At 37.5% G+C, this 18,880-nt stretch overlaps 1 protein-coding gene across 9 annotated transcripts in view; it reads right to left on the bottom strand.

Annotated features, from left to right (window-relative positions):
• The window catches only part of ktn1 (kinectin 1), a 116,212-nt gene that overhangs the window by 30,909 nt on the left and 66,423 nt on the right, over positions 1 to 18,880 (bottom strand). For 7 of the 9 annotated variants that reach the window (XM_041213857.1, XM_041213854.1, XM_041213856.1 and 4 more), the window contains 16 exons: positions 18,745 to 18,782; positions 18,570 to 18,660; positions 17,832 to 17,885; positions 17,466 to 17,503; positions 17,294 to 17,384; positions 16,275 to 16,343; positions 13,154 to 13,191; positions 12,981 to 13,071; positions 12,765 to 12,833; positions 10,886 to 10,926; positions 10,723 to 10,813; positions 10,559 to 10,627; positions 9,986 to 10,023; positions 9,283 to 9,373; positions 1,161 to 1,247; positions 461 to 550 (listed from right to left, as the gene is read on the bottom strand). In XM_041213857.1, coding sequence (XP_041069791.1) covers positions 461 to 550; positions 1,161 to 1,247; positions 9,283 to 9,373; positions 9,986 to 10,023; positions 10,559 to 10,627; positions 10,723 to 10,813; positions 10,886 to 10,926; positions 12,765 to 12,833; positions 12,981 to 13,071; positions 13,154 to 13,191; positions 16,275 to 16,343; positions 17,294 to 17,384; positions 17,466 to 17,503; positions 17,832 to 17,885; positions 18,570 to 18,660; positions 18,745 to 18,782 — 1,086 coding nt within the window. The remainder of the gene's footprint in view (positions 1 to 460; positions 551 to 1,160; positions 1,248 to 9,282; positions 9,374 to 9,985; positions 10,024 to 10,558; positions 10,628 to 10,722; positions 10,814 to 10,885; positions 10,927 to 12,764; positions 12,834 to 12,980; positions 13,072 to 13,153; positions 13,192 to 16,274; positions 16,344 to 17,293; positions 17,385 to 17,465; positions 17,504 to 17,831; positions 17,886 to 18,569; positions 18,661 to 18,744; positions 18,783 to 18,880) is intronic. The other 2 variants (XM_041213860.1, XM_041213863.1) reach the window with 2 other exon arrangements.

The following is an 18,880-nucleotide window of genomic DNA, read 5'->3' on the forward strand; positions in this document are numbered from 1 at the left end:
ATCACACCCGATTTAGGTGGCGGCATCCTTTATGACTCCATAAAGTTAACAACAGTTCTAAATCCACTGGGCGAAGAAAATACCTAAAAAACCTGTGAACATGCATTCAACCAATTTTTTAAAATCACAGCACCACAGTTTTAATCCCCAGTGGGACAGAGGTGGATCAAATAGACAATTTGGAGAAAAGTCTCAGATTGTAACCTGTTTCATTAAATGTGATATTTTTCCTGTATATGAACTTTCTCCAGTTTCAAAATGCATGTGCTGTATTTATACAATAATATAGTTTCACTGTGCCTCTGAAGACGATGCGTATGCGCAGAGGTACTGGCAGGCTGGGGCTGGGCACAGCGGAGTAACGTCATTGGTTTTTTGCACATGTGCGGACCAGTTGTCAGGGGACAAACATTGACAAAAGCACAAGTAGTTTTATACAAGTTAGATAAAGAACAATTACCGAGGTAGAAGCCACCAGCACCCTGGGAAACAGTTTTTTCAGAACATCTCTGGTCAATGACTGTACAGCAACAACTTGTTGATCTTTCTCCTGTTCCAAAAGATAAATACATTTCGAAGTTACATAATAATTCATTAAATTATGTGCCTTAAGTGGCTAACAAGCAAGCAAGCAGTGGCACAGCACACCGGTATACCAATACACCATGCCACAATGACAGGGGTGCTATTTTCACCCTTGATTTTTTTTTCCTCAGCTGTGCACTGGGGATGTATTTTGGGGAGACGTTTTCCCAGTGAGAGGAAAGGGAACAAAAAGCACAGCAGTCTCCTTCAGACACCTCCAAGCAGCCAGTTACAGAGCAATATTGGCAGAGGTCTGGAAGCACGCTCGCTAGCTGACTGTCTTAGGATGATGGGGCAGCAGAAGGGGAGAATGAGGAAAAGAAAAAAAGTAAGAATGAGCCCAAGGAGGGCAACAAATAAAAACTGGCAAGCAAACAGCATAAGATCCTATATGTTAAATTTAAAACTAGACCAACAAAACAGACATGCAGACATGAAATCAAAGGTCCAGGAAAGGAACAGAACAAGCAGAGTGTGGAATGGTTAGGTACAAGTGTCTTTAAATTTAAAGTTATTTTGATTTTCAGATTGCAGCAGAAATTATCTACTGTAAAAATTTTCACATTTATTACAACCTTGGCTGTCTTGTTCACTTTGTCCTGCAACATTTTTTCAGTTGATGTCAATGCTTCCATTGCTTTCCAGTTTTTCTCCCGCAGTTCCTAATTATTTTTAGAAAGAACTATTTCAGTTCAGCCAAGAAATTTTGTAATGATTAGACTTTTTAAAAAAGATCTGGGGATTAACAATTGCGAATTTATAAAGTAAACTGCTAAATGCATATGAAGTACTTTGCACCATTCATCAGAAAGACAAAGCTGGAAAAAAACACTTGATATCTACTCTTGAAAGATTGTTAAAAATGAAGGAAACAGATTTTCACAATGTTACTTAAATGTTAGCTAAATCCAAGACAACAGGACTGCAGCACAGAACAGAATAGAAAAACAAAACTGCAAAAATGCTAGAATTACTCTCAAGCATCTGAAAGACATGTTAACATTTCATCTATCTTTCTCTTTCAGAAGCCAACCAACCTTTGCATTTCCAGCATTACAGTTTTATTTCAAGATGAAAATGGAATAAGTACAGTAATTAAGTTAGGAAAAAGTATCAAAAGAATCCACAGTAGACCTGCGAAAGAATGCATAACTAGGGAGTCAGCCGATGGTTCCCTGCAGCAAGGTGAAAGACTGGTAAAAGACTCATTCTGTGATCAAAGGTCATCCAAAGTGTTGCTGGAATGTTTATAAAACATTAAATGCTAACAAGTTTATTATGGCAACAGTTTAAGAAAACAAACCACTTCAATTTCCACTCCCCCCCCGCCATCCTCCTGAAGGAACGTAGTCTTGTTGAGAATACAATCAGCTCTTCAGTACCTCTCTAAAATGGCCATTATTTATGTGTAAACCACAATGGGAGGATAGTCAACCTTGGTGAGGCAGATCCTATGGCAGGAGTACACGGATAATGTTCAGAATTGAAACCCCAAGCAAATTTCTCCTTCCAAATCCTGGATGCCACTTCCAAATGTAGCCCTGGCTAAAATCAATACACACAGAGATCGAACCAAAAGTGTTCTTCATCTACACAACTTGATTACACATGAAACCATTCGTATAGGTAGAATTTACAAGATGGAAACTGAACATTTGGCCAAAACATCCATATCAGTACTTAATCTCCAATGGTCATATTCATATTTAATTGCTCTGTTCTTGAATCACATTATCCCTTTTAATTCATCCATCTATCCAATCTAATCTCAAATGCTCATAGTTCCTGTCTCAACAATTAAGTCAGGAAATGGGTTTCTCCCCTCAGCTGCATGTCTTGCATTTAGTCTATCTACAGTTCCCCATTCTTGACCATGAAACTTTTGGAAGCTGTCTGCTTCACTTTACCAGTCTTACCTCTTCAAATTTAAACACTACCATCATAATGTTGGGTTTTTCTAACAAACAGACCCAACTTTCAAGTCTTTGTTCATTTGTTTTCCCACACCAGACAGCATCTTAGCGAATGGTTTTACAGAGGGTACAACGCAATGTTCTTCCTATAGTTTGAAATCAATATTGCACACAGTCCTCCAATTAAGGTCAAAAGCATTCTAGAGGTTCATTAACTCCTGGGTTTTACTCCATAGCTTGTGACGAAACCTAGAATTTCATTATTTTTTTCGGTTACAGCCTTACCAACTCAAGGCGTTATCATGTCATGGAAACCTGTATTCCCAAACCCTTCAGCTCTTCCACAGCACTGCACCCACTTCCAATTAAGAGTATGATTACCGCATCTTTTAAAAAGTCGCTATTACCTCACACAGTGACAATGAATTCCACCTGCCATTTTCTAACCCATTCTAGTATCTAATCAATATCCCTTTGGTCTAATAAAGAATCAACCATATTTTCTACTTTGATATCATCTGCAAACTTTACATGCACTTCCTGTAGGTCTATATCCAAAGCACTAATATGCACATTGAACTAAAGTGGTCCCAGAACTCAGTTGTGTGACTTCCCACCACACAAAAAAAACCCCTCAATTCTTATTGTTTTCTGCCTTCCAACTCATTTTTAAACCCAGTTTTGTATCCTCCTCTTAATTACCTTAACTTCAACCATGAGTTCCATTGAATTTTTTAAAATTGTATTTAAAATCTTATTAAATTGTGGCCATCACACCCACATTTAGCTGGCCTATTTAATTTCTCATATCCAGCTTCATTATCTCCACCTCTCTAGGTCTACCAATATACTATGAATAAGCAGCCCTATGTATTTTTAATGAAATCTCTTCATTTACTCTCTGTCCCAATATGTGGGTAGTTATAACTTCTGATTATTCCTACATGTTTGACTGTAGGTTTCCTTATCTAATTCCTTCCAGAAATTGGAGGTCATTCATACACTTGCGTTAAAGTACCAAGCCAGTTCTAACCTTTGTGCTCCATCCCTATTGATCTTTTGTAGCCCTTCCTTGTCTATCTCAAACCCTCGCTGCTTCATGTAATCTCTTGTGTCAATACTGCCACACCATCACCTAGTTTCATACAGGATATACTTACTTTCTAATCTTGACCAGCTTGCAGTAAGGTTTCTGTTCATGCTAGTCTAGGTCTCTCAAAGAATGGCTTCCAGTTTCTCTAGTTTACTATGTATACTCTGCATACTGCAATAGCTGCATTTTAATCTTTGCTTTTTTTTATTCGAAGGGTAGTTTTTCTCCATTTGATTGCCTTCCATCTAAGCTATCAGCCATTACATCAGTTTTTGCTCCATTAAAACCCAGCCCATTTGATTTTGTTTCTCAACTTCATATCGCTCATGCTATATTTTTCTGCATCAATATTAGCCTTTTCTAATTTTACCTTCTGATGCAGTTGATCAAAAATTGGTTCCATTTTCCTCATCGCCCCCTTCCTTCCTAGTTTAAGAACCTTACCACCAACATATATTGATTTGTCCCATCCTCCTTATTTAGATGTAGATCATCCTTGCAGAAGTTTGTCAGCCCAAGAACTGGAGCTAATGCCTAAAATGCAGTTTCTCATCCTTATTTAATATCTTTAGCCATGCATTGATTTCCCTCATCTTATCCTCCCTATTCTAATGCACGCTGACAAAGTAATCTTGAGATTACCAACCATGAAGTACTGCTCCTTGAGAATTTTCCTAATCTCAAATTCATGTTAAAAGAGTTCAGATCTTAACTATGTTACTGGCTCCCACACTGACCACAATGACTGATTTTCCATTCCCTACAAGTTATTTTACACTATGCGAGATGATCCTTAACCTAGCACCTGGGAAGCAACAGAACACCTGGGTCAATCTGGTCTGCAAAAGATTGCATCAATCCCTTTAACAACTGAATTCCTAGTTATCTTTGATACATGCAGGTACAACAGCAGAGAAGGAAAGAAAATAAAGCAAATCCTGTAGTCCAGACCCCACTACCTCATCAGATGTCCTGCCTCACATGCCAAAAGATCTCAGGTCAAGAATGTGCCTGCTCAGTCACACAAAGATGCATGTCAGAAATCCTGAGTGGATGTCATCCTCTAATAGAGGCAGCCGACAATGACTCATTAAATATTGAGAGCCATTTGTTAGTTTCTGTTATTGTAAAACCTTACACTTCATGTTAAGTTTAACTTTTCAGGAAATGCCAAGTTAATTAAAATTTACATATCTGCAAAACCAGAATATACTGCGTGTGGAAATGACCATCTTTTCTAAATAAGGTGAAGTTAAGAAACTTAATTCATTGAGGTGAGCAATTATTCCTCCAAGCCCAACAGTAGCATACCAAACTCCCACTTCCGTTTGTTAGAGGAAGGCGCCATGTCTGCATTACTCCACAAAACATGACACTCCCATAAACTTTCAGTGGATGGTTACAACCAATATTATATCAGGTTGAACTTTCTTGTCCTACTATTGTACATCCCAATCTTTGCAATGAGGTCAATCAATTTTAATGAAAAAATAAGAAATCACTTGAGGGAACAAGGTTTTCAAAGTAATTCTGAATCCAAATTGCTCAGAACCAATTCAAACCTTAAATACTTATCTGTACTCAGAAGTTTAGAGGATTGTGGTGTTATTTATGTCTTTTTGTTTCTTTCCTTTACATAAGGCTTTATAAAAATTAACTTGCTCAGAACTCATGACATCTCCCATCAACCATCCCCATAACCCCACCTGTAGTCTCTGCAGTGATTTACAATAAATCATTTTGAGGTAGGTTTTTTTGTCCTTCTCCTGCTATCTGGTCGATGGTTTAGTATCTTAAGATAAACTCCTCAATAAAAGTCATTTTTCCTCACCAAGAGTACTTCAGCTGGCTTAAGCTCTTCAACATCAAGGCAATAACAATGACACTGCGCTGATGCTGGTTATACCTGAGGTAGCTTCAATGTTTACAATATATACCTCCATATGAAAAAGCTGAACTGCACTGAATACTTCTGAGCTATAGAACATTGTCTCAGTGTTCAGAAAGTTGGCCCTCCACTGCCTTTCAATTGTCCAAATTGCTGGAGATATTGCTGGTTGACACTTTGGCCATACTGAATGCAAGGGTCCAGTCTCCTCTTCTGAGGATATGTCTTTTGAGTAAGTCACAGAACAAATGGGTCTATTGAATTGAGCTCAATGTAAAATGCCCTGCTATTCATTTGGAGGGCGTGCAGTGTTTGACATTGATAGGAGTGGGTAGGGGAAAAAAAAAATAATTGTTTAGCGGACATACATGAACATGGGCATTATTAATTGTATCAGCAATTCCTAACCAGAAATGGTCATCTTTCTTTCACTTGTTCTATTTCTCCTCAACTCTATCCTGAAGAACACAAGAAATATGGTCCATTTTATGCTCAATGACAAATATTTAATATGATTTGCCTTTACAATGAACACATTCACCAATTCATGATCAAAGTACTTAATGCCGTCAACAGAAGTTGACAAATCATACAATATGATTATGTTAACTAATATTGTTAATGGTGCTCTCACTTCAGGTGTTGCCCCTCTCTCCTTTAAACCTGCTATCACCCCTCTCAAAAAACCAACACTTGACCCCACAGTACTTGCAAGCTACCACCCCATCCCCAACCTGCCCTTCTCTAAAAGGTGCTTATATGTTTTCATGTCCCAAATCTGTGCTCATCTTTCTTGGAACTCCATGCTTGAATCCCTCTGATAAGAACTGCTTTGGTACCGTGGCATGGGGAAAACCTGATTAAAGTCACAAATTACATCCTACGTGATTGTGACAGAAGTAAACTATTCCCCCTCGTCCTTTTGATCAGTGTGGCCTTTTGGCACAGTTGGCCACATCATCTTCCTCCAACACCTCTCCACTATCATCGAGCTGGGTAAGGCTGCTCTCAATTAGGTAAGAATGGACTAGGTATCAGGATATCACTTGCAATGGCTTCACATCCCATTCCCAGATCATAGCCCAAGGATGTTTCCTTGGCTCCCCCTCCTATTTCTCAACCACATACTACCCTTTGACAACATCTGAAAGCACAAGCTGATGACACCCAGCTCTACCTTACACAAATACACAATTTAAGAGTAGGCCACTCAGCCCCTCGAGCCTACTCTGCCATTCAATAAGATCATTACTGATCTAATTGCAACCTCCCAGCTACCTTTTACCCCCTTATCAATAACCTACCCACCTCTGGCTTAAAAATATTCAAAGACTCTGCTTCCACTGCCTTTTGAGGAAACGCGTTTCAAAGACTCACAAACCTCAGAAAAATTTTTTATCCCCATCGCAATTCTAAATGAGCGACCCATTATGTTTAAACTTCTCCACCACCTCGACTCCAGTGTTGCTAAAATAAGTCAGCTTATCTAGCATCCAGTGCTCGATGAGCAGAAATTTTCAATTAAATAGTGGGAAGACTGAAACTATTGTTTTCAACCCTGACACCAAACAGCATCATCTAGTGAGTAACTCCATCCCTCTCCCTGAAAATAGTCAGACTAAACCAGTCTGTTCACAAACTTGGTGTCATATTTGACCCCAATATGAGTTTCCAATAACATATGTACAACAGCAAGACAACTTATTTCCACCTCCATGACACTGCAGCCTCACTTTGCCCTTATTTCAGCCCACGTGTTGCAGAAATCCTCATTGATGCCTTTGTGCCCTCTAGAATCAACTATTTCAATGTACTCCCAGCTGGTCTCCCACATTCTAGCCTCTAAGTTTGAGGTCATTTAAAACTTTGCTGCTGGTGCCTTAACTCGCACCAAGTCCTGTTCTCCTGTCACCCGTGCTCGCTGATTTATATTGCAAGACGAGTCTTGATTTAAAAAAATTCATCCTTGTTTTCAAATCCCTCCATGGCCTCGCCTCTCCCCATCCCCTCCAGCCCCACAACCCTAAGATATCTGCACTCATCTAATTCTGCCCTCTTGAGCATCCTTGACTTTAATCACTCCGAGTGGCCATGCCTACAACTGCCTAGGTCTTAAGCTCTGTTTCCCTTCCACCTCACTTTCCTCCTTTAAGAAACTCTTTAAAACCTACCTCTCTGACCAAGTTTTTGACCACCTGACCTATCATCTTGTGGCTCGGTTTTATTTTGCTTTAGAAGCACTTTGCGATGTTTATATTCAAGAACAGGCCAGTTAAAGAAAAAAGGGATTACTACTACTGAAGCTCCAATTTTCTGTCTTACGTTTGTTTGCTTTGCCAGCTTTTGCAGCTCTATTTGGTGGATGATCATTGGCATGTGCTCCAGGAAAAGAACAACTTGCAGCTATAAGCAAATTCTGAGCACCAATATTACTTTATTCTTAAAAAGGACAGCGCTGTTTGGTTATTCATTCTGGAGGTTCATTCTGATGATTGGTATAGATGCCTCAATTCCAAGGACAAAAGCGAGAAAGCAAGGACAACCCAGGAGGCCCACTGCCTTCCTCTGCAAAGACTGCCAAGCCAATGTGTTGAGAAGGTGCATGATTCGCTGGCCTAATTCTCTGGGCCCTCTTCTTGGCCACTTGAGCTTTTCGTTCTACTCACCTCTTCCAATGCTCTTCCCAACAGTCAACCTCCAAAGATCATGGCAGTCAGCAACTATCTCCCAGTTGTCAGTGCCAATATCCACCATCTTCATATCTCACTTGCAGGTGTCCTTGTAGCAAATGTACAGATGCCCAGGAGGTCGTAACCCTAAAGCCAGCTCACCGTTCAGACTGCTGTCCATTCGAAGAACCTGGCCGAGCCAATGCTAATGTTGTTGACATAGCAATGAATGTATGCTGATGGAATTATCCCACTACAGGACCTCAGAGTTGGTGCCAAGAGATGCCGAGGACATGACTGGGACAGTGAAGATATAAACTGTTCTCCTTTCCTCCTGCCTAAGATATGTTGTCCATGTCTCACGACTGCAGAGGAATGTGCTGAGGCTGCAATCAGGTTCCTACTGTTCCACTCTTTCCCAGCTTGGACATACAGCTGCAGCTTTTGCTGCACGCACATTGATTTTAGCATCAAAGGTCAGATTACTTGTGATTGTGGAGCCTAAATATGTAAAACTATCAAAGCCTCCAGTTTCACATGGTCAATGCTGATAGGTGGTGGCATGGCAACATCCTCAACCATGACATTTGTCTTCCTGATATGGATAATCAAACCAAACTCTTTAGAGGCATGAGGGAGTCTATCCATTTGCTGCTCAAGGCGTTCATTGGCATGGAATGCTAGTGCATAGTCCGCACAGGGAGACTGAGTACTTCGTATGCCTTTATCTTGAACCTCCGGTGAGCAAGGCTGAACAGCTTGTCAGTCAGTTCTGGTACGTAAGCAGACATCCTCCGTAGATGACCTAAAGACCTATATATTGCTATATACCTATATACACAGTGCTTGCAATAGATACAACTGTAACATGGTAAAACTGTTAAATTACAGGAGGATAAATCATGAACAGCCATATGGCAAATTATGACCATGAAGGTGAACAAATTTTTTTTTTTTAATTCCACAAGTTTTACTCCTCTTTCAATGAGCAATAATGCCTGCTGTTCACAGAATCAAATTGTGCCGCATGTATTGTAATTCATGTTTTTGGAAGGCAAAAACAATAGCTCCCAGTCAGGAATATTAGATCTGTCATTCAAAGAACTATCACATATTACTTAAAGTTACACTTACATTGTTTTTCTTCCTTTGCTGATTAACCGCTGCCTTTAGTGACTCCATTTCTCGATGCAAAGAATCAATCTCCTGGTCTTTTCCCGAAAGTCTAAAGATAATTACAATTAAAATGTTGGCATAAAATTCCATCCCTTCTCCAAATGATTGTTCACATTCAGTACTGTAGAGTGTCATGTTTTTACATTTAACTTCAATGTAGTACCACCAGCTCCTTCAATTAACCTATTAAGCACTGAAACAAATGAAGAATATATCAATTTGTGAAAAAAACCCTTCAACTGACAAGACTACGCAACCTAATTACACAAATGTAGTGTGCTATTAAGTCGTGCATTATTTAATTAGGACACATTCCGCCATCTGTTAGCATTTAGCACATGCATGGAAAAAACTAAGCTAGTGTCTGAAGAAAAGGTAAAAATACTAAGTGCCGGAAAAACTCTGGGTCTGGCAGAAAGAGAGTTATGAAGCATCATATTCTATTTAAAAAAATAACTTTTTCCATCTCCACAGATGCTGCCAGATAAGAATTTTTCCAGCATTGTTTTCTTACATCCAATTTCCAACATCTGCAATATTGTGCCTTCACTATATGAAAAGGTGGCTATTGAAAACTGATATTAACTTATCAGCTTTCTTTATGCTAAATAAAAATTGATGAACAGGGAAAAAATAAAATTGCGCCTGATGGTTCACTTACACATTCAGCAATACTTCACTCTTGAGCAGTGCAGAGTCCTGTTTCAAGGCAATAAAAGTGGTTTAAAATAAAAATATTAACGTATATGTACAAGGTACAACGTACCTCCAAAATGCATCAGTAACTTTCATATCAGAACAAATATTTGATAAAAGCAACATAACCTGCATATAATTTGCTTGTGTTCATACTCGAATTAATAATATTTTTAAATAAACTTACATTAAGTAAAATATAAATTTAGTCACTATACAATGCTATCAAATACATTTGCACTTTAGGCTATCAGCCCAGATATGTACAAGTTGGAGCAGTATGCCATTTTTTTGGGGGCATGTATGTGTGGAATGGAGCACTTCAAAAAAGACAAATATTCTTCTTTGGGCATGGGACTGAGATACCGTAGGCATTAAGGATTAATGGTTTATCAATTTGATCAGCAATTATAGCCAAGTAGGAAAATGGAAATATCAAGATTCTCAATACTTCAAACTCATTGTGCAAACATAAAATGATAAAAAGATACACAAGGGAGACAAATAAAACTTACTACCATCTTGTCTAAAACCTTACCTGTTCATTGGTTTTATCGTACAACTGTTGAATTTGAATTTTTAGTCCTGCGTTTTCATGCTGAAGATCCTTTTTTTTTCAGAAAAGGGAAATTCAATTAGAGAAATACAAACTTGTAAGTTCATATACTCTAAAATACAGTCATTGAAAAGTGCTCCGATTACCTGCAATTTTGTAACAAAGATAGCAACTTCCTCTCTGCTGTTGCAAAGTGTAGCCTTCAAGTTATTAATTTCTTGTTCTTTACTTTCAATTCTGTAAGTAAAATCAAGGTCAGATAGCCTGTATATTACTTTCGAAAAATTAACAATTTTGAAATATACTTACATAATTTGAGATTCCTTTATCAGATTTGTTTTAGTGGAAACCTAAAGATGCAAAAATTCACAAAATACATGTTGAAATATCACTAATATGGACAATCTTCCTAGGTCAGAAAATAACAATTATCCTCGGAAGGTTTTACAAACTAAAATAAGGGAGCGACATTCAAAGATCAAAATACATTTGCCTGACCTCCAACGGTTTCCATCAAGAATTTAAACAGTATTAATCTGCATGACATGCAATACCATATCACAAGTTGTTTAAAAACATTTGCTATCCCTATTTATTTTTACTACAACGTATATGAAACAGACCTCAGATTTCTAAAAATTCAGTAACAAATACGAATGAATAAAACAATGAAAAATTTTACTTGTCTTAAACTTGGGCAGAAACAAATTGATGAAACATATTCAGAAATAATTAAAGCTTAATTATTAAAGAATGGTCCAGATTTAGTTGGAATATGTCCGCTTAGACTTGCTAATGTTTTTTGCCCACAAAGTTGCTGCAAGTGCAAACTGACAGTGAGGGCAATACTGCATCTGGGACCTTTGTGAACACTGGGACAAACAACCTATCTCCTTAATCTATGTGAAATAAACGGGAGGATTGGGATGCAAGGAATTAGAGTAAGTGAATCCGATGTCAAATCAGCTACAAAAAAAGAAGGAAGAAGATAGATTATATTGAGACACAGAAGCACAAGAGTGTAAAAATGTATATTTGGAACTTTACATTGTTAAAGTCTAAAATAATTCGCTACCTGAAAAGAATCAAACTCCACACTTTTATTGCCCACTTCTTTAATAAGACAAGGCTGATTGGCAAATAAACACGACAAGAAAAGAATACTTGCGCTGTTAACTACTAGACCCAACTGTCCCTCAAGTGTGCTACAAAGTTAACATGCAAATGCAGCACCTTCATGAAAGTCACAAGGAGGTCAAGGGTGTGATGCTGTTCCTGCAAAACTAACAAAGGGGCACAAATCAGCCAGCAACTTGTAGCGAGGAAGAGACTCCATGACATGAGTATTGCTTCCTCTCTACAAGTTGCTGGCCGAATTGCACACTAATCAGTGTGTGTTGCTCACACGCAGTTATTCTTCTAGCAAATTCTGGGCCATTATTTCTAGTTTACGCCCATTAACGTTTGTACGCATGCCCTCATATTAGCAATACTTTAAAAAACCATCAAAAACAAAATAAGTTAATTTCTGGAATAGGGCCCCAAAGTAAATAAGGAACTAGAATAACATAAATGGCTTAAAGAAAAATGACTATCCTGATTCCAAATAAGTTTTTTTTTAAAGATACAAAGATTTTATTAAATAGACCAGTAATTATTTTTCCTAGATAATAAAGCCCATCTAGATATGCAGTATCCAGGGTATAACTATAAGAGAATAAATGCATCATGTTCCATGTCAGCTACTTCAATAGGGACAATTTAAACAGATGTTTCATTCCATTGGATGCTGACCCAGTAACAGCAGTCTAAACTCGTATAGAATTCGAAAACAGCAAAACATCCCCATGGCCCTTCACTAGGCTGTGGAATGAACTGAGCAATTATAGAACATGACTGCAAATCAGAGTGACTGATAGCCAAAGGTAAGCCTCAAGGCGATTTTTGATGATAGGGAGTGATGTAGCCAGCTGAAACTATCCAGAGAGCATTGCAAAATTCAGCGGTTTGACAACTAGAAGTTCACCACTGATGGTAAAACAGAGGCAGGAGACAGACAGAGTCACTAGGATAGAGAGTGCAATCTGAGAGTGTAGGTTTGGTCTTCTAGCGCTATTATAAAGCCTCAAAGCTCTGCTAAATATAAACATCAAGAAAGCAAATTTCATTTTTATAATTGGCTAATTACCTGCTCCGCTGTTTGAAGCTGGACATTTTCTACTTGCTTCTTCAGCAAGTTGTGATCTTCTTGCAAATCCTTTACATAATGACAAATGGTAGGAATGAACCACAGTAAAACATAAAAGACCTAAATAACACATAACTTGAAGGCACATATACAGCACTACACGTTTAAAAATAATGCAACATGACATACGTAAGTCAACGAGAAAAATTCATATACCTGAAATTTTTGCTCATTATTTTCTAACTTAAGCAGCTCCTTTTCCAACTGGTCTTCAACTTTTTTGATCTCTCTAGCCTTGTCAGCAAGTCTGTAGAAGTAGAAATTGCTGTTAGTAATCATGTTTTTTTTTAAAAAAAAACTTCCTTAAATTATTCTAATATAGGACTTACGCTTTCTGGAGTTCTGCCACCATGGATACAGAATCAGCCTAAACAAACAAAAAACAAATAAAACCAATTTTCTCAAAATTGGATACTACAGTAATATTCTTCATATTATAAAAGACAAGAAATTTAGGACATAAGGTGCAATGATCAATTCAGCAAATGAAAAATATTTACTTACACATATAGCAAAATGTAATATTCAGGGTGAGGGTTAGAAACAGCATTTTCTAAGGCATCAAAATAGGTCAATTTTGGCAAAGTCTTCAGCCTACAGTTTATGCTCTTGATCATTTAGTGATTTCTGTTGAAATCTGTACATGTAGGCTGGGGGAGGAGGTGGAGGGTGGAAATCAAGGGGAGAAAGGATAGTGTTTCTCTGGGAGCACGCCCACTGTGAATAACTGCAAATACATGCTGCCATGGCTCATATTAACAATGGTTACTTGCGCAAGGTATTAACATGCATTATACCCAAGTAGTCAACACCTTAAGGAATAAAGGAAATTGGCACACAAAAGTGTAAGAACCTAAAAAAAAACTCGCACCATTTTTTCAGACATATTCACCATTCTGCTGAAATCATGAAATTTAATTTGCAGAAAATTGGAGTCTATTTTATTATTGTGGGATGATTATTAATTTCCACATTTAGTCCAGGCAATTCTCCCTAAGTACTAAATATTGAAGATACAATTCTCAATTGCAATCAGCTGTAAAATATGTTGACCCATACTCAAGTAGCGATATGTGGATTTATCCACATGGTTAGTGTTCAGAGAAGCAGTTCACAGCTATATCTGATACTTCAGTTCAGACACACTGAAGTGGAATCCTATTGTATATTCCTGTTTGTGCCTATCCAATAGGCCAGGGCATTCGAACCTTTTCAACATTAAAAGTTTAGCATCTTCACAATTGAATGGGGAAGCTGAAAATTTCCCACAAGATTTATTTTCCCAAGAAATGAGACCGATAACTTCAAAACTTTTACCCTTTGGATTCAGTGTTTCCTTTTGTTCTTCTTTAAAACCAGGTCCTACATTGTTATCAGGGTGTTGACTTTTTAAACTCAGTCTTTGGATCATCATCTTCAAATTTGACCTTTAGATCTCCATTCACTTTCAGAGCTGTATGTTTTTTAATGCTCAAATTTGAAAAAAGTCTCAGCTAGCCAACCACCCAAGTTGTCTTTCTCCTGTTTAAAGGTAGGATTAAGTTTCGCCTGCTTTTAAGAATATCATTCAGGTTTCATCGATGTTTTGATTTTAAAAAATTATTTTTTAAAAAATTTAAATTTTTGTCTGCCCACTTAGCACAAGCTCTGTCCAATTCCTTCCGAGCAAGAGACACAGCTTCTTCATTTTGAAGTTTTATTTTCCACTGTAGGATTCTAATCCGTCCTTGTAGTTTCATTGTAACAGCGGCAGTTAGAGCCAAGTCATTTTCGTTTAAAGCACCATCTCTCTTTCATTTGCCTATTAGCCTAGAATTCTGCTGCTATAGTCTATTTTGACAACTGTGACTAAGATTATTCAGGTAAGTTTAATTGAGACAGATCCAACTTCCAGCTTGTTTCAACACTTTGCTGTCAGTCTGAGGCTTCAGTACCTTTTTGATTTCAGAGCTTTGAGCTTTTGACTCTTCAGGCACCCCTCGAGTAAAATCATTGGTCTTTTGGAATAAATTCACAGGCAAGTATGTTTTTCAAAGCCCACTGATCTGGCTGTTACATCCTTATCTTAGCGCACTTCAACAGATTTTGTGGAAACGTATGGACACAGGGCAAGATCTCCAGCAAGATCATTCCCCAAGATGAGATTATTAATAGGTCTTTTGGACTCCACTCCCGCACTGACAGACCCACTGGCTGAAGCACAGTTTAAATTCATTCCACACAATGAAACACGTAAACAATTTCCATCAATGCCCTGAATATACTTTTATTTAATTAACTCTCTGGAGGGAAATTCACGTCTTTTGCTAACATCAAGCTTTGCGCCAACCCCATATCCATCACCATGGCTCCTTTATCAGACAAAAATATGTCACCCTCAAACATAAAACTCCCATAATCTATGTTCCAATTTAAAACTACTGTAAATATGTCAGATGCTTTCAGTTTGTCACAAGCTTCACTCATTGGTACAGCATTTTCTGAAGAAACACTAGACACTCCAACAAAAGCTTCGGTCTTAATTTGCAACTTCCAGCAGTCTGCCTTCACATGCCCTGTCTTATGGCAATTGTAACATGTTGATCTCCTTGAATCAGATTCATCTTCCCCACTGTCTCTTTCACTGCTTGAGAAGCAACTTTCATTTCTACTCTCCCCTTCATTGTAATTAAGAGTTCTGTTCACTATTATTTCTCTTACCTCTCCAGTTTGCAAACATTTGTCTGCAAACGCATACAATGCATTTGTGGGATAATTCGTAACCATCAGCAAAACACAGCTGCCTCCCCTGTTTTACAAACTTTACAGTCTTCTAGGTGGGATTTGATTCCTAAAGGAACACTTTTTAAAATCCTCTATTAACAGCACTTCTCTAAGTTTTTCAAAATCTTGATCCAGCTTCACAGCATTATACCACTAATCAAACCATTTATTTTTCTCTAACAAATTCCACAAAAGTAAGATTCTCTTTCAGATTTCTAAATTTTTGTCTAAGCTTCTGGAATTAACTCATATGCCTTAAGCACAGCAGTTTTAACTGTATCAAAGTTACAGACAGTTCATCAGAGAGTAAATTTCGAGCACTTTTCCTACCAAAACACGAATAAAATTGCCCAACTTTTTTCTAGGCTATTACAAATTTGTAGTAATTTTCCCCAAGAGACAAAATACATTTTAACTCCCTCCTCACTGGATTTAGCCACTATGCGAATATCCCTTGCCAAAACAATACCAAGAGTTAAATATCATCCATCGCCAGAGAGGTGGGAGGGGGAAGTGGACATAAAGTTAATTCAAAATTAGTTAACTATTAAGGGATTTGGGGACAGGGGTAAAACAAGCTTAGGTTTCTATGCAACGTTGAGCCAAAACCCCTCCATATACACTAATCTTTGAGAGGTTCATCATCGAGCGCATCAGAATTCCAGAAGGTACTGATAAAATACTTACTTGTTTATTGATTTCTGAATGTAACTGGTGTACCTGCAATTTCAATTCATCATTTTCTTGCAAGACATCCTATTAAAACCAAAAATAAAATTTAAAACCAAAAGCAATAAAAATTCCTGGCAAAATGCACACAAACTTCATGAACTAACAAGGACCACTGCACTATTTTGAAGTCAAGTTCTTGAACCAAGCAGGATAGAATTCATATGCACAGTGACAACATAATTTGGGTTGTAAACCTAAAGTGAGACGAATTAATAAATGATATTTTGTTTCCAGGTATACAACTTCCCCAAAAGCAGTCTTCCCTCCTACTGAGGGATGGACAAATAAAGCCAAATGAGAAGTATAAGGCCTGAATTATTAAGGGCATAAATATTTAAATGTCAGTGAACAAAATAAATTGAGCTAAGTTCATACAATAATTAATATTTACAACTTTCAAAACAATTTTTATGTAGTATGAAACATCTTGAAAGACACTAACTTGACAGCATTTCAAAACTTTAATAATTTTTTTTTAAAAATCAAGCTTGCAATAAAATATTGAATGTAAAATACCTAGTTAAGAATATATAAACAATCCACTTAACAACGTATAAACAAGTTTATATGGTTTCTATATTGTCCATTGAAAGAATGAAGGCAGAGAAAATTTTAACTTTTCTTCAAAAAAGCAAAGACTGAGGTCAATGTGGTGAGGTGCGACACTGAAGAACCAGTATGCTGCATTAGAGGTTTGCACAGAAACTTTCTGCTTATAAAGTTCCTAACCTCTGAATAATGTTTGGATTCTCCCTAAAGGAAGCATGGATATGATGAAGTCATCATATTATTGCATGCAAGTTAAAAGGCCAATGTCACAGACACCATATTACTTCTCTCAGTTCTGATGAGAATAGGAAAGAACAAATGAAGATATTTGTTCTGTCCTGCTTTGTAGTTTCTTTTTTAAAAATAAAAGCATAGAAGCCAGAAATCAGATGGTCACTGGTTCTGTCATAATGAATTCAGGTTACCTGAATTTCAGACATCTTCTTAGCAGCTGCTTCTCTACTGTCTACCAATGCAGCTTTCAAAGAGTCAACTTCTTGTTCTTGCATTCTAATTCTTTAAGCAAAAGAAAACTCAAGTCAGAGAACCTATATTATTTATGAATTAATGCTTCAACATACCGAAAAAAAAACTTACGTTTCCTCAAGATTTTCCAGTTTTGCTGCAGTAGAAACCTATGGATTCAGAATGAAGTTACATCAAAATTCAGTGTCAAAATCTTGGAAAGGTTTTTCTTAAATGCAAATTCACATCACAGCAATCTTCCCAAACAAAATGCAAATTCACATCATTGCAATCTTCCTAAACAAGAAAATAAGAAAATATTTAACTGGAGGCAACACCACTAAATGCAGCTTAAATTGCCACATTTTTAAGTACATTATTGGACACAAAGAGCATTTATGCAAGACTTTGGTGTATCATGGCTACTTTAATATCCATCTTACTGGAAATCTGCAACAAAAAATGACCAAAGCATAGAACATTGAGGAAATTCATTACCTGTTGAGCATTTTTTGCTTGCTCTCTGAGCACATCATTGTCATTTTTTAAAGCCTTTGAAGACAAAAACATTTTTTATTTAACCAATAGTGCTGCATTAACAACATGTGAAAACTTGGAAAAACACGGTACAGGGAAATTACAAGAACATTTGGAATGCATTATGGCTGAGGTCAGTGGTGGCAGAAATTTAGAGATGGAAATTAAGCAACAGATTAGCTCGGACTGGAGTAATTGGAATAAGAAGTGCAGTGGAGCATTATCTGATAGAAAAGTATCATTGAAACTGAAAGGAAGAATCCACAACGCAGATGTGAGACCGGCCTTGTTATGTAACGATGAAACTTGGGCAACATCAAGAAGAAAGGAACAACGACCGGATAATAATATGAGATGCAGATAATGAGATGGATGGGTGGAGTAACGAGAAAGGACAAAATCAGGAACCAGCACATCAGGGGGATCAGTGAAGATCGAGAGCATATCAAAGAAAGTACCTGAAAAGAGATTGCAATAGTATGGCCATCTGTTGCAGAAAGAAAGAGGGGAAATGTGGTGAGGAGAGGAATGGAGATGGAATTGCCAGGGAGGAGGAGAAGACAGCAACCTAAGACCAGATGGAAAGATGCGAGAGATTTAAACACAGCGAGCCTGGAAGAGGAATGGGTGACTGACAGGAGGCAGAGAAGAAATTAGTTGATACAAAACACTTTTCAAATAAGTTAAAAGACAGAGTACCTGCATTGTTTTGTCATTATTTTCAATTGCACACAACTGTGACTGCAACACACTTTCAATAGAGTCAATTTTTTCATTCTTCTCATGAATTCTATAGTTGAAGAAATAGGAATGAGCATGTTAAAAAAAAACAGCCCTGAAGTATATTGTGACTGCTCAATAACATAGTACTTACGTTTTCTGAAGTTCTGCCACCATGGATGCAGAAGCAACCTAAAAAGTTCAAGGTAGCAAAACAAATGCTGCATTATTTCACAGTAAAATTAAACCTATTACTAATAGTCAACATCTTGGGCAAACAGATATATTGC

This window comes from Carcharodon carcharias, chromosome 20, assembly GCF_017639515.1.
Source record: "Carcharodon carcharias isolate sCarCar2 chromosome 20, sCarCar2.pri, whole genome shotgun sequence".
Classification (NCBI taxonomy): Eukaryota; Metazoa; Chordata; class Chondrichthyes; order Lamniformes; family Lamnidae; genus Carcharodon; species Carcharodon carcharias.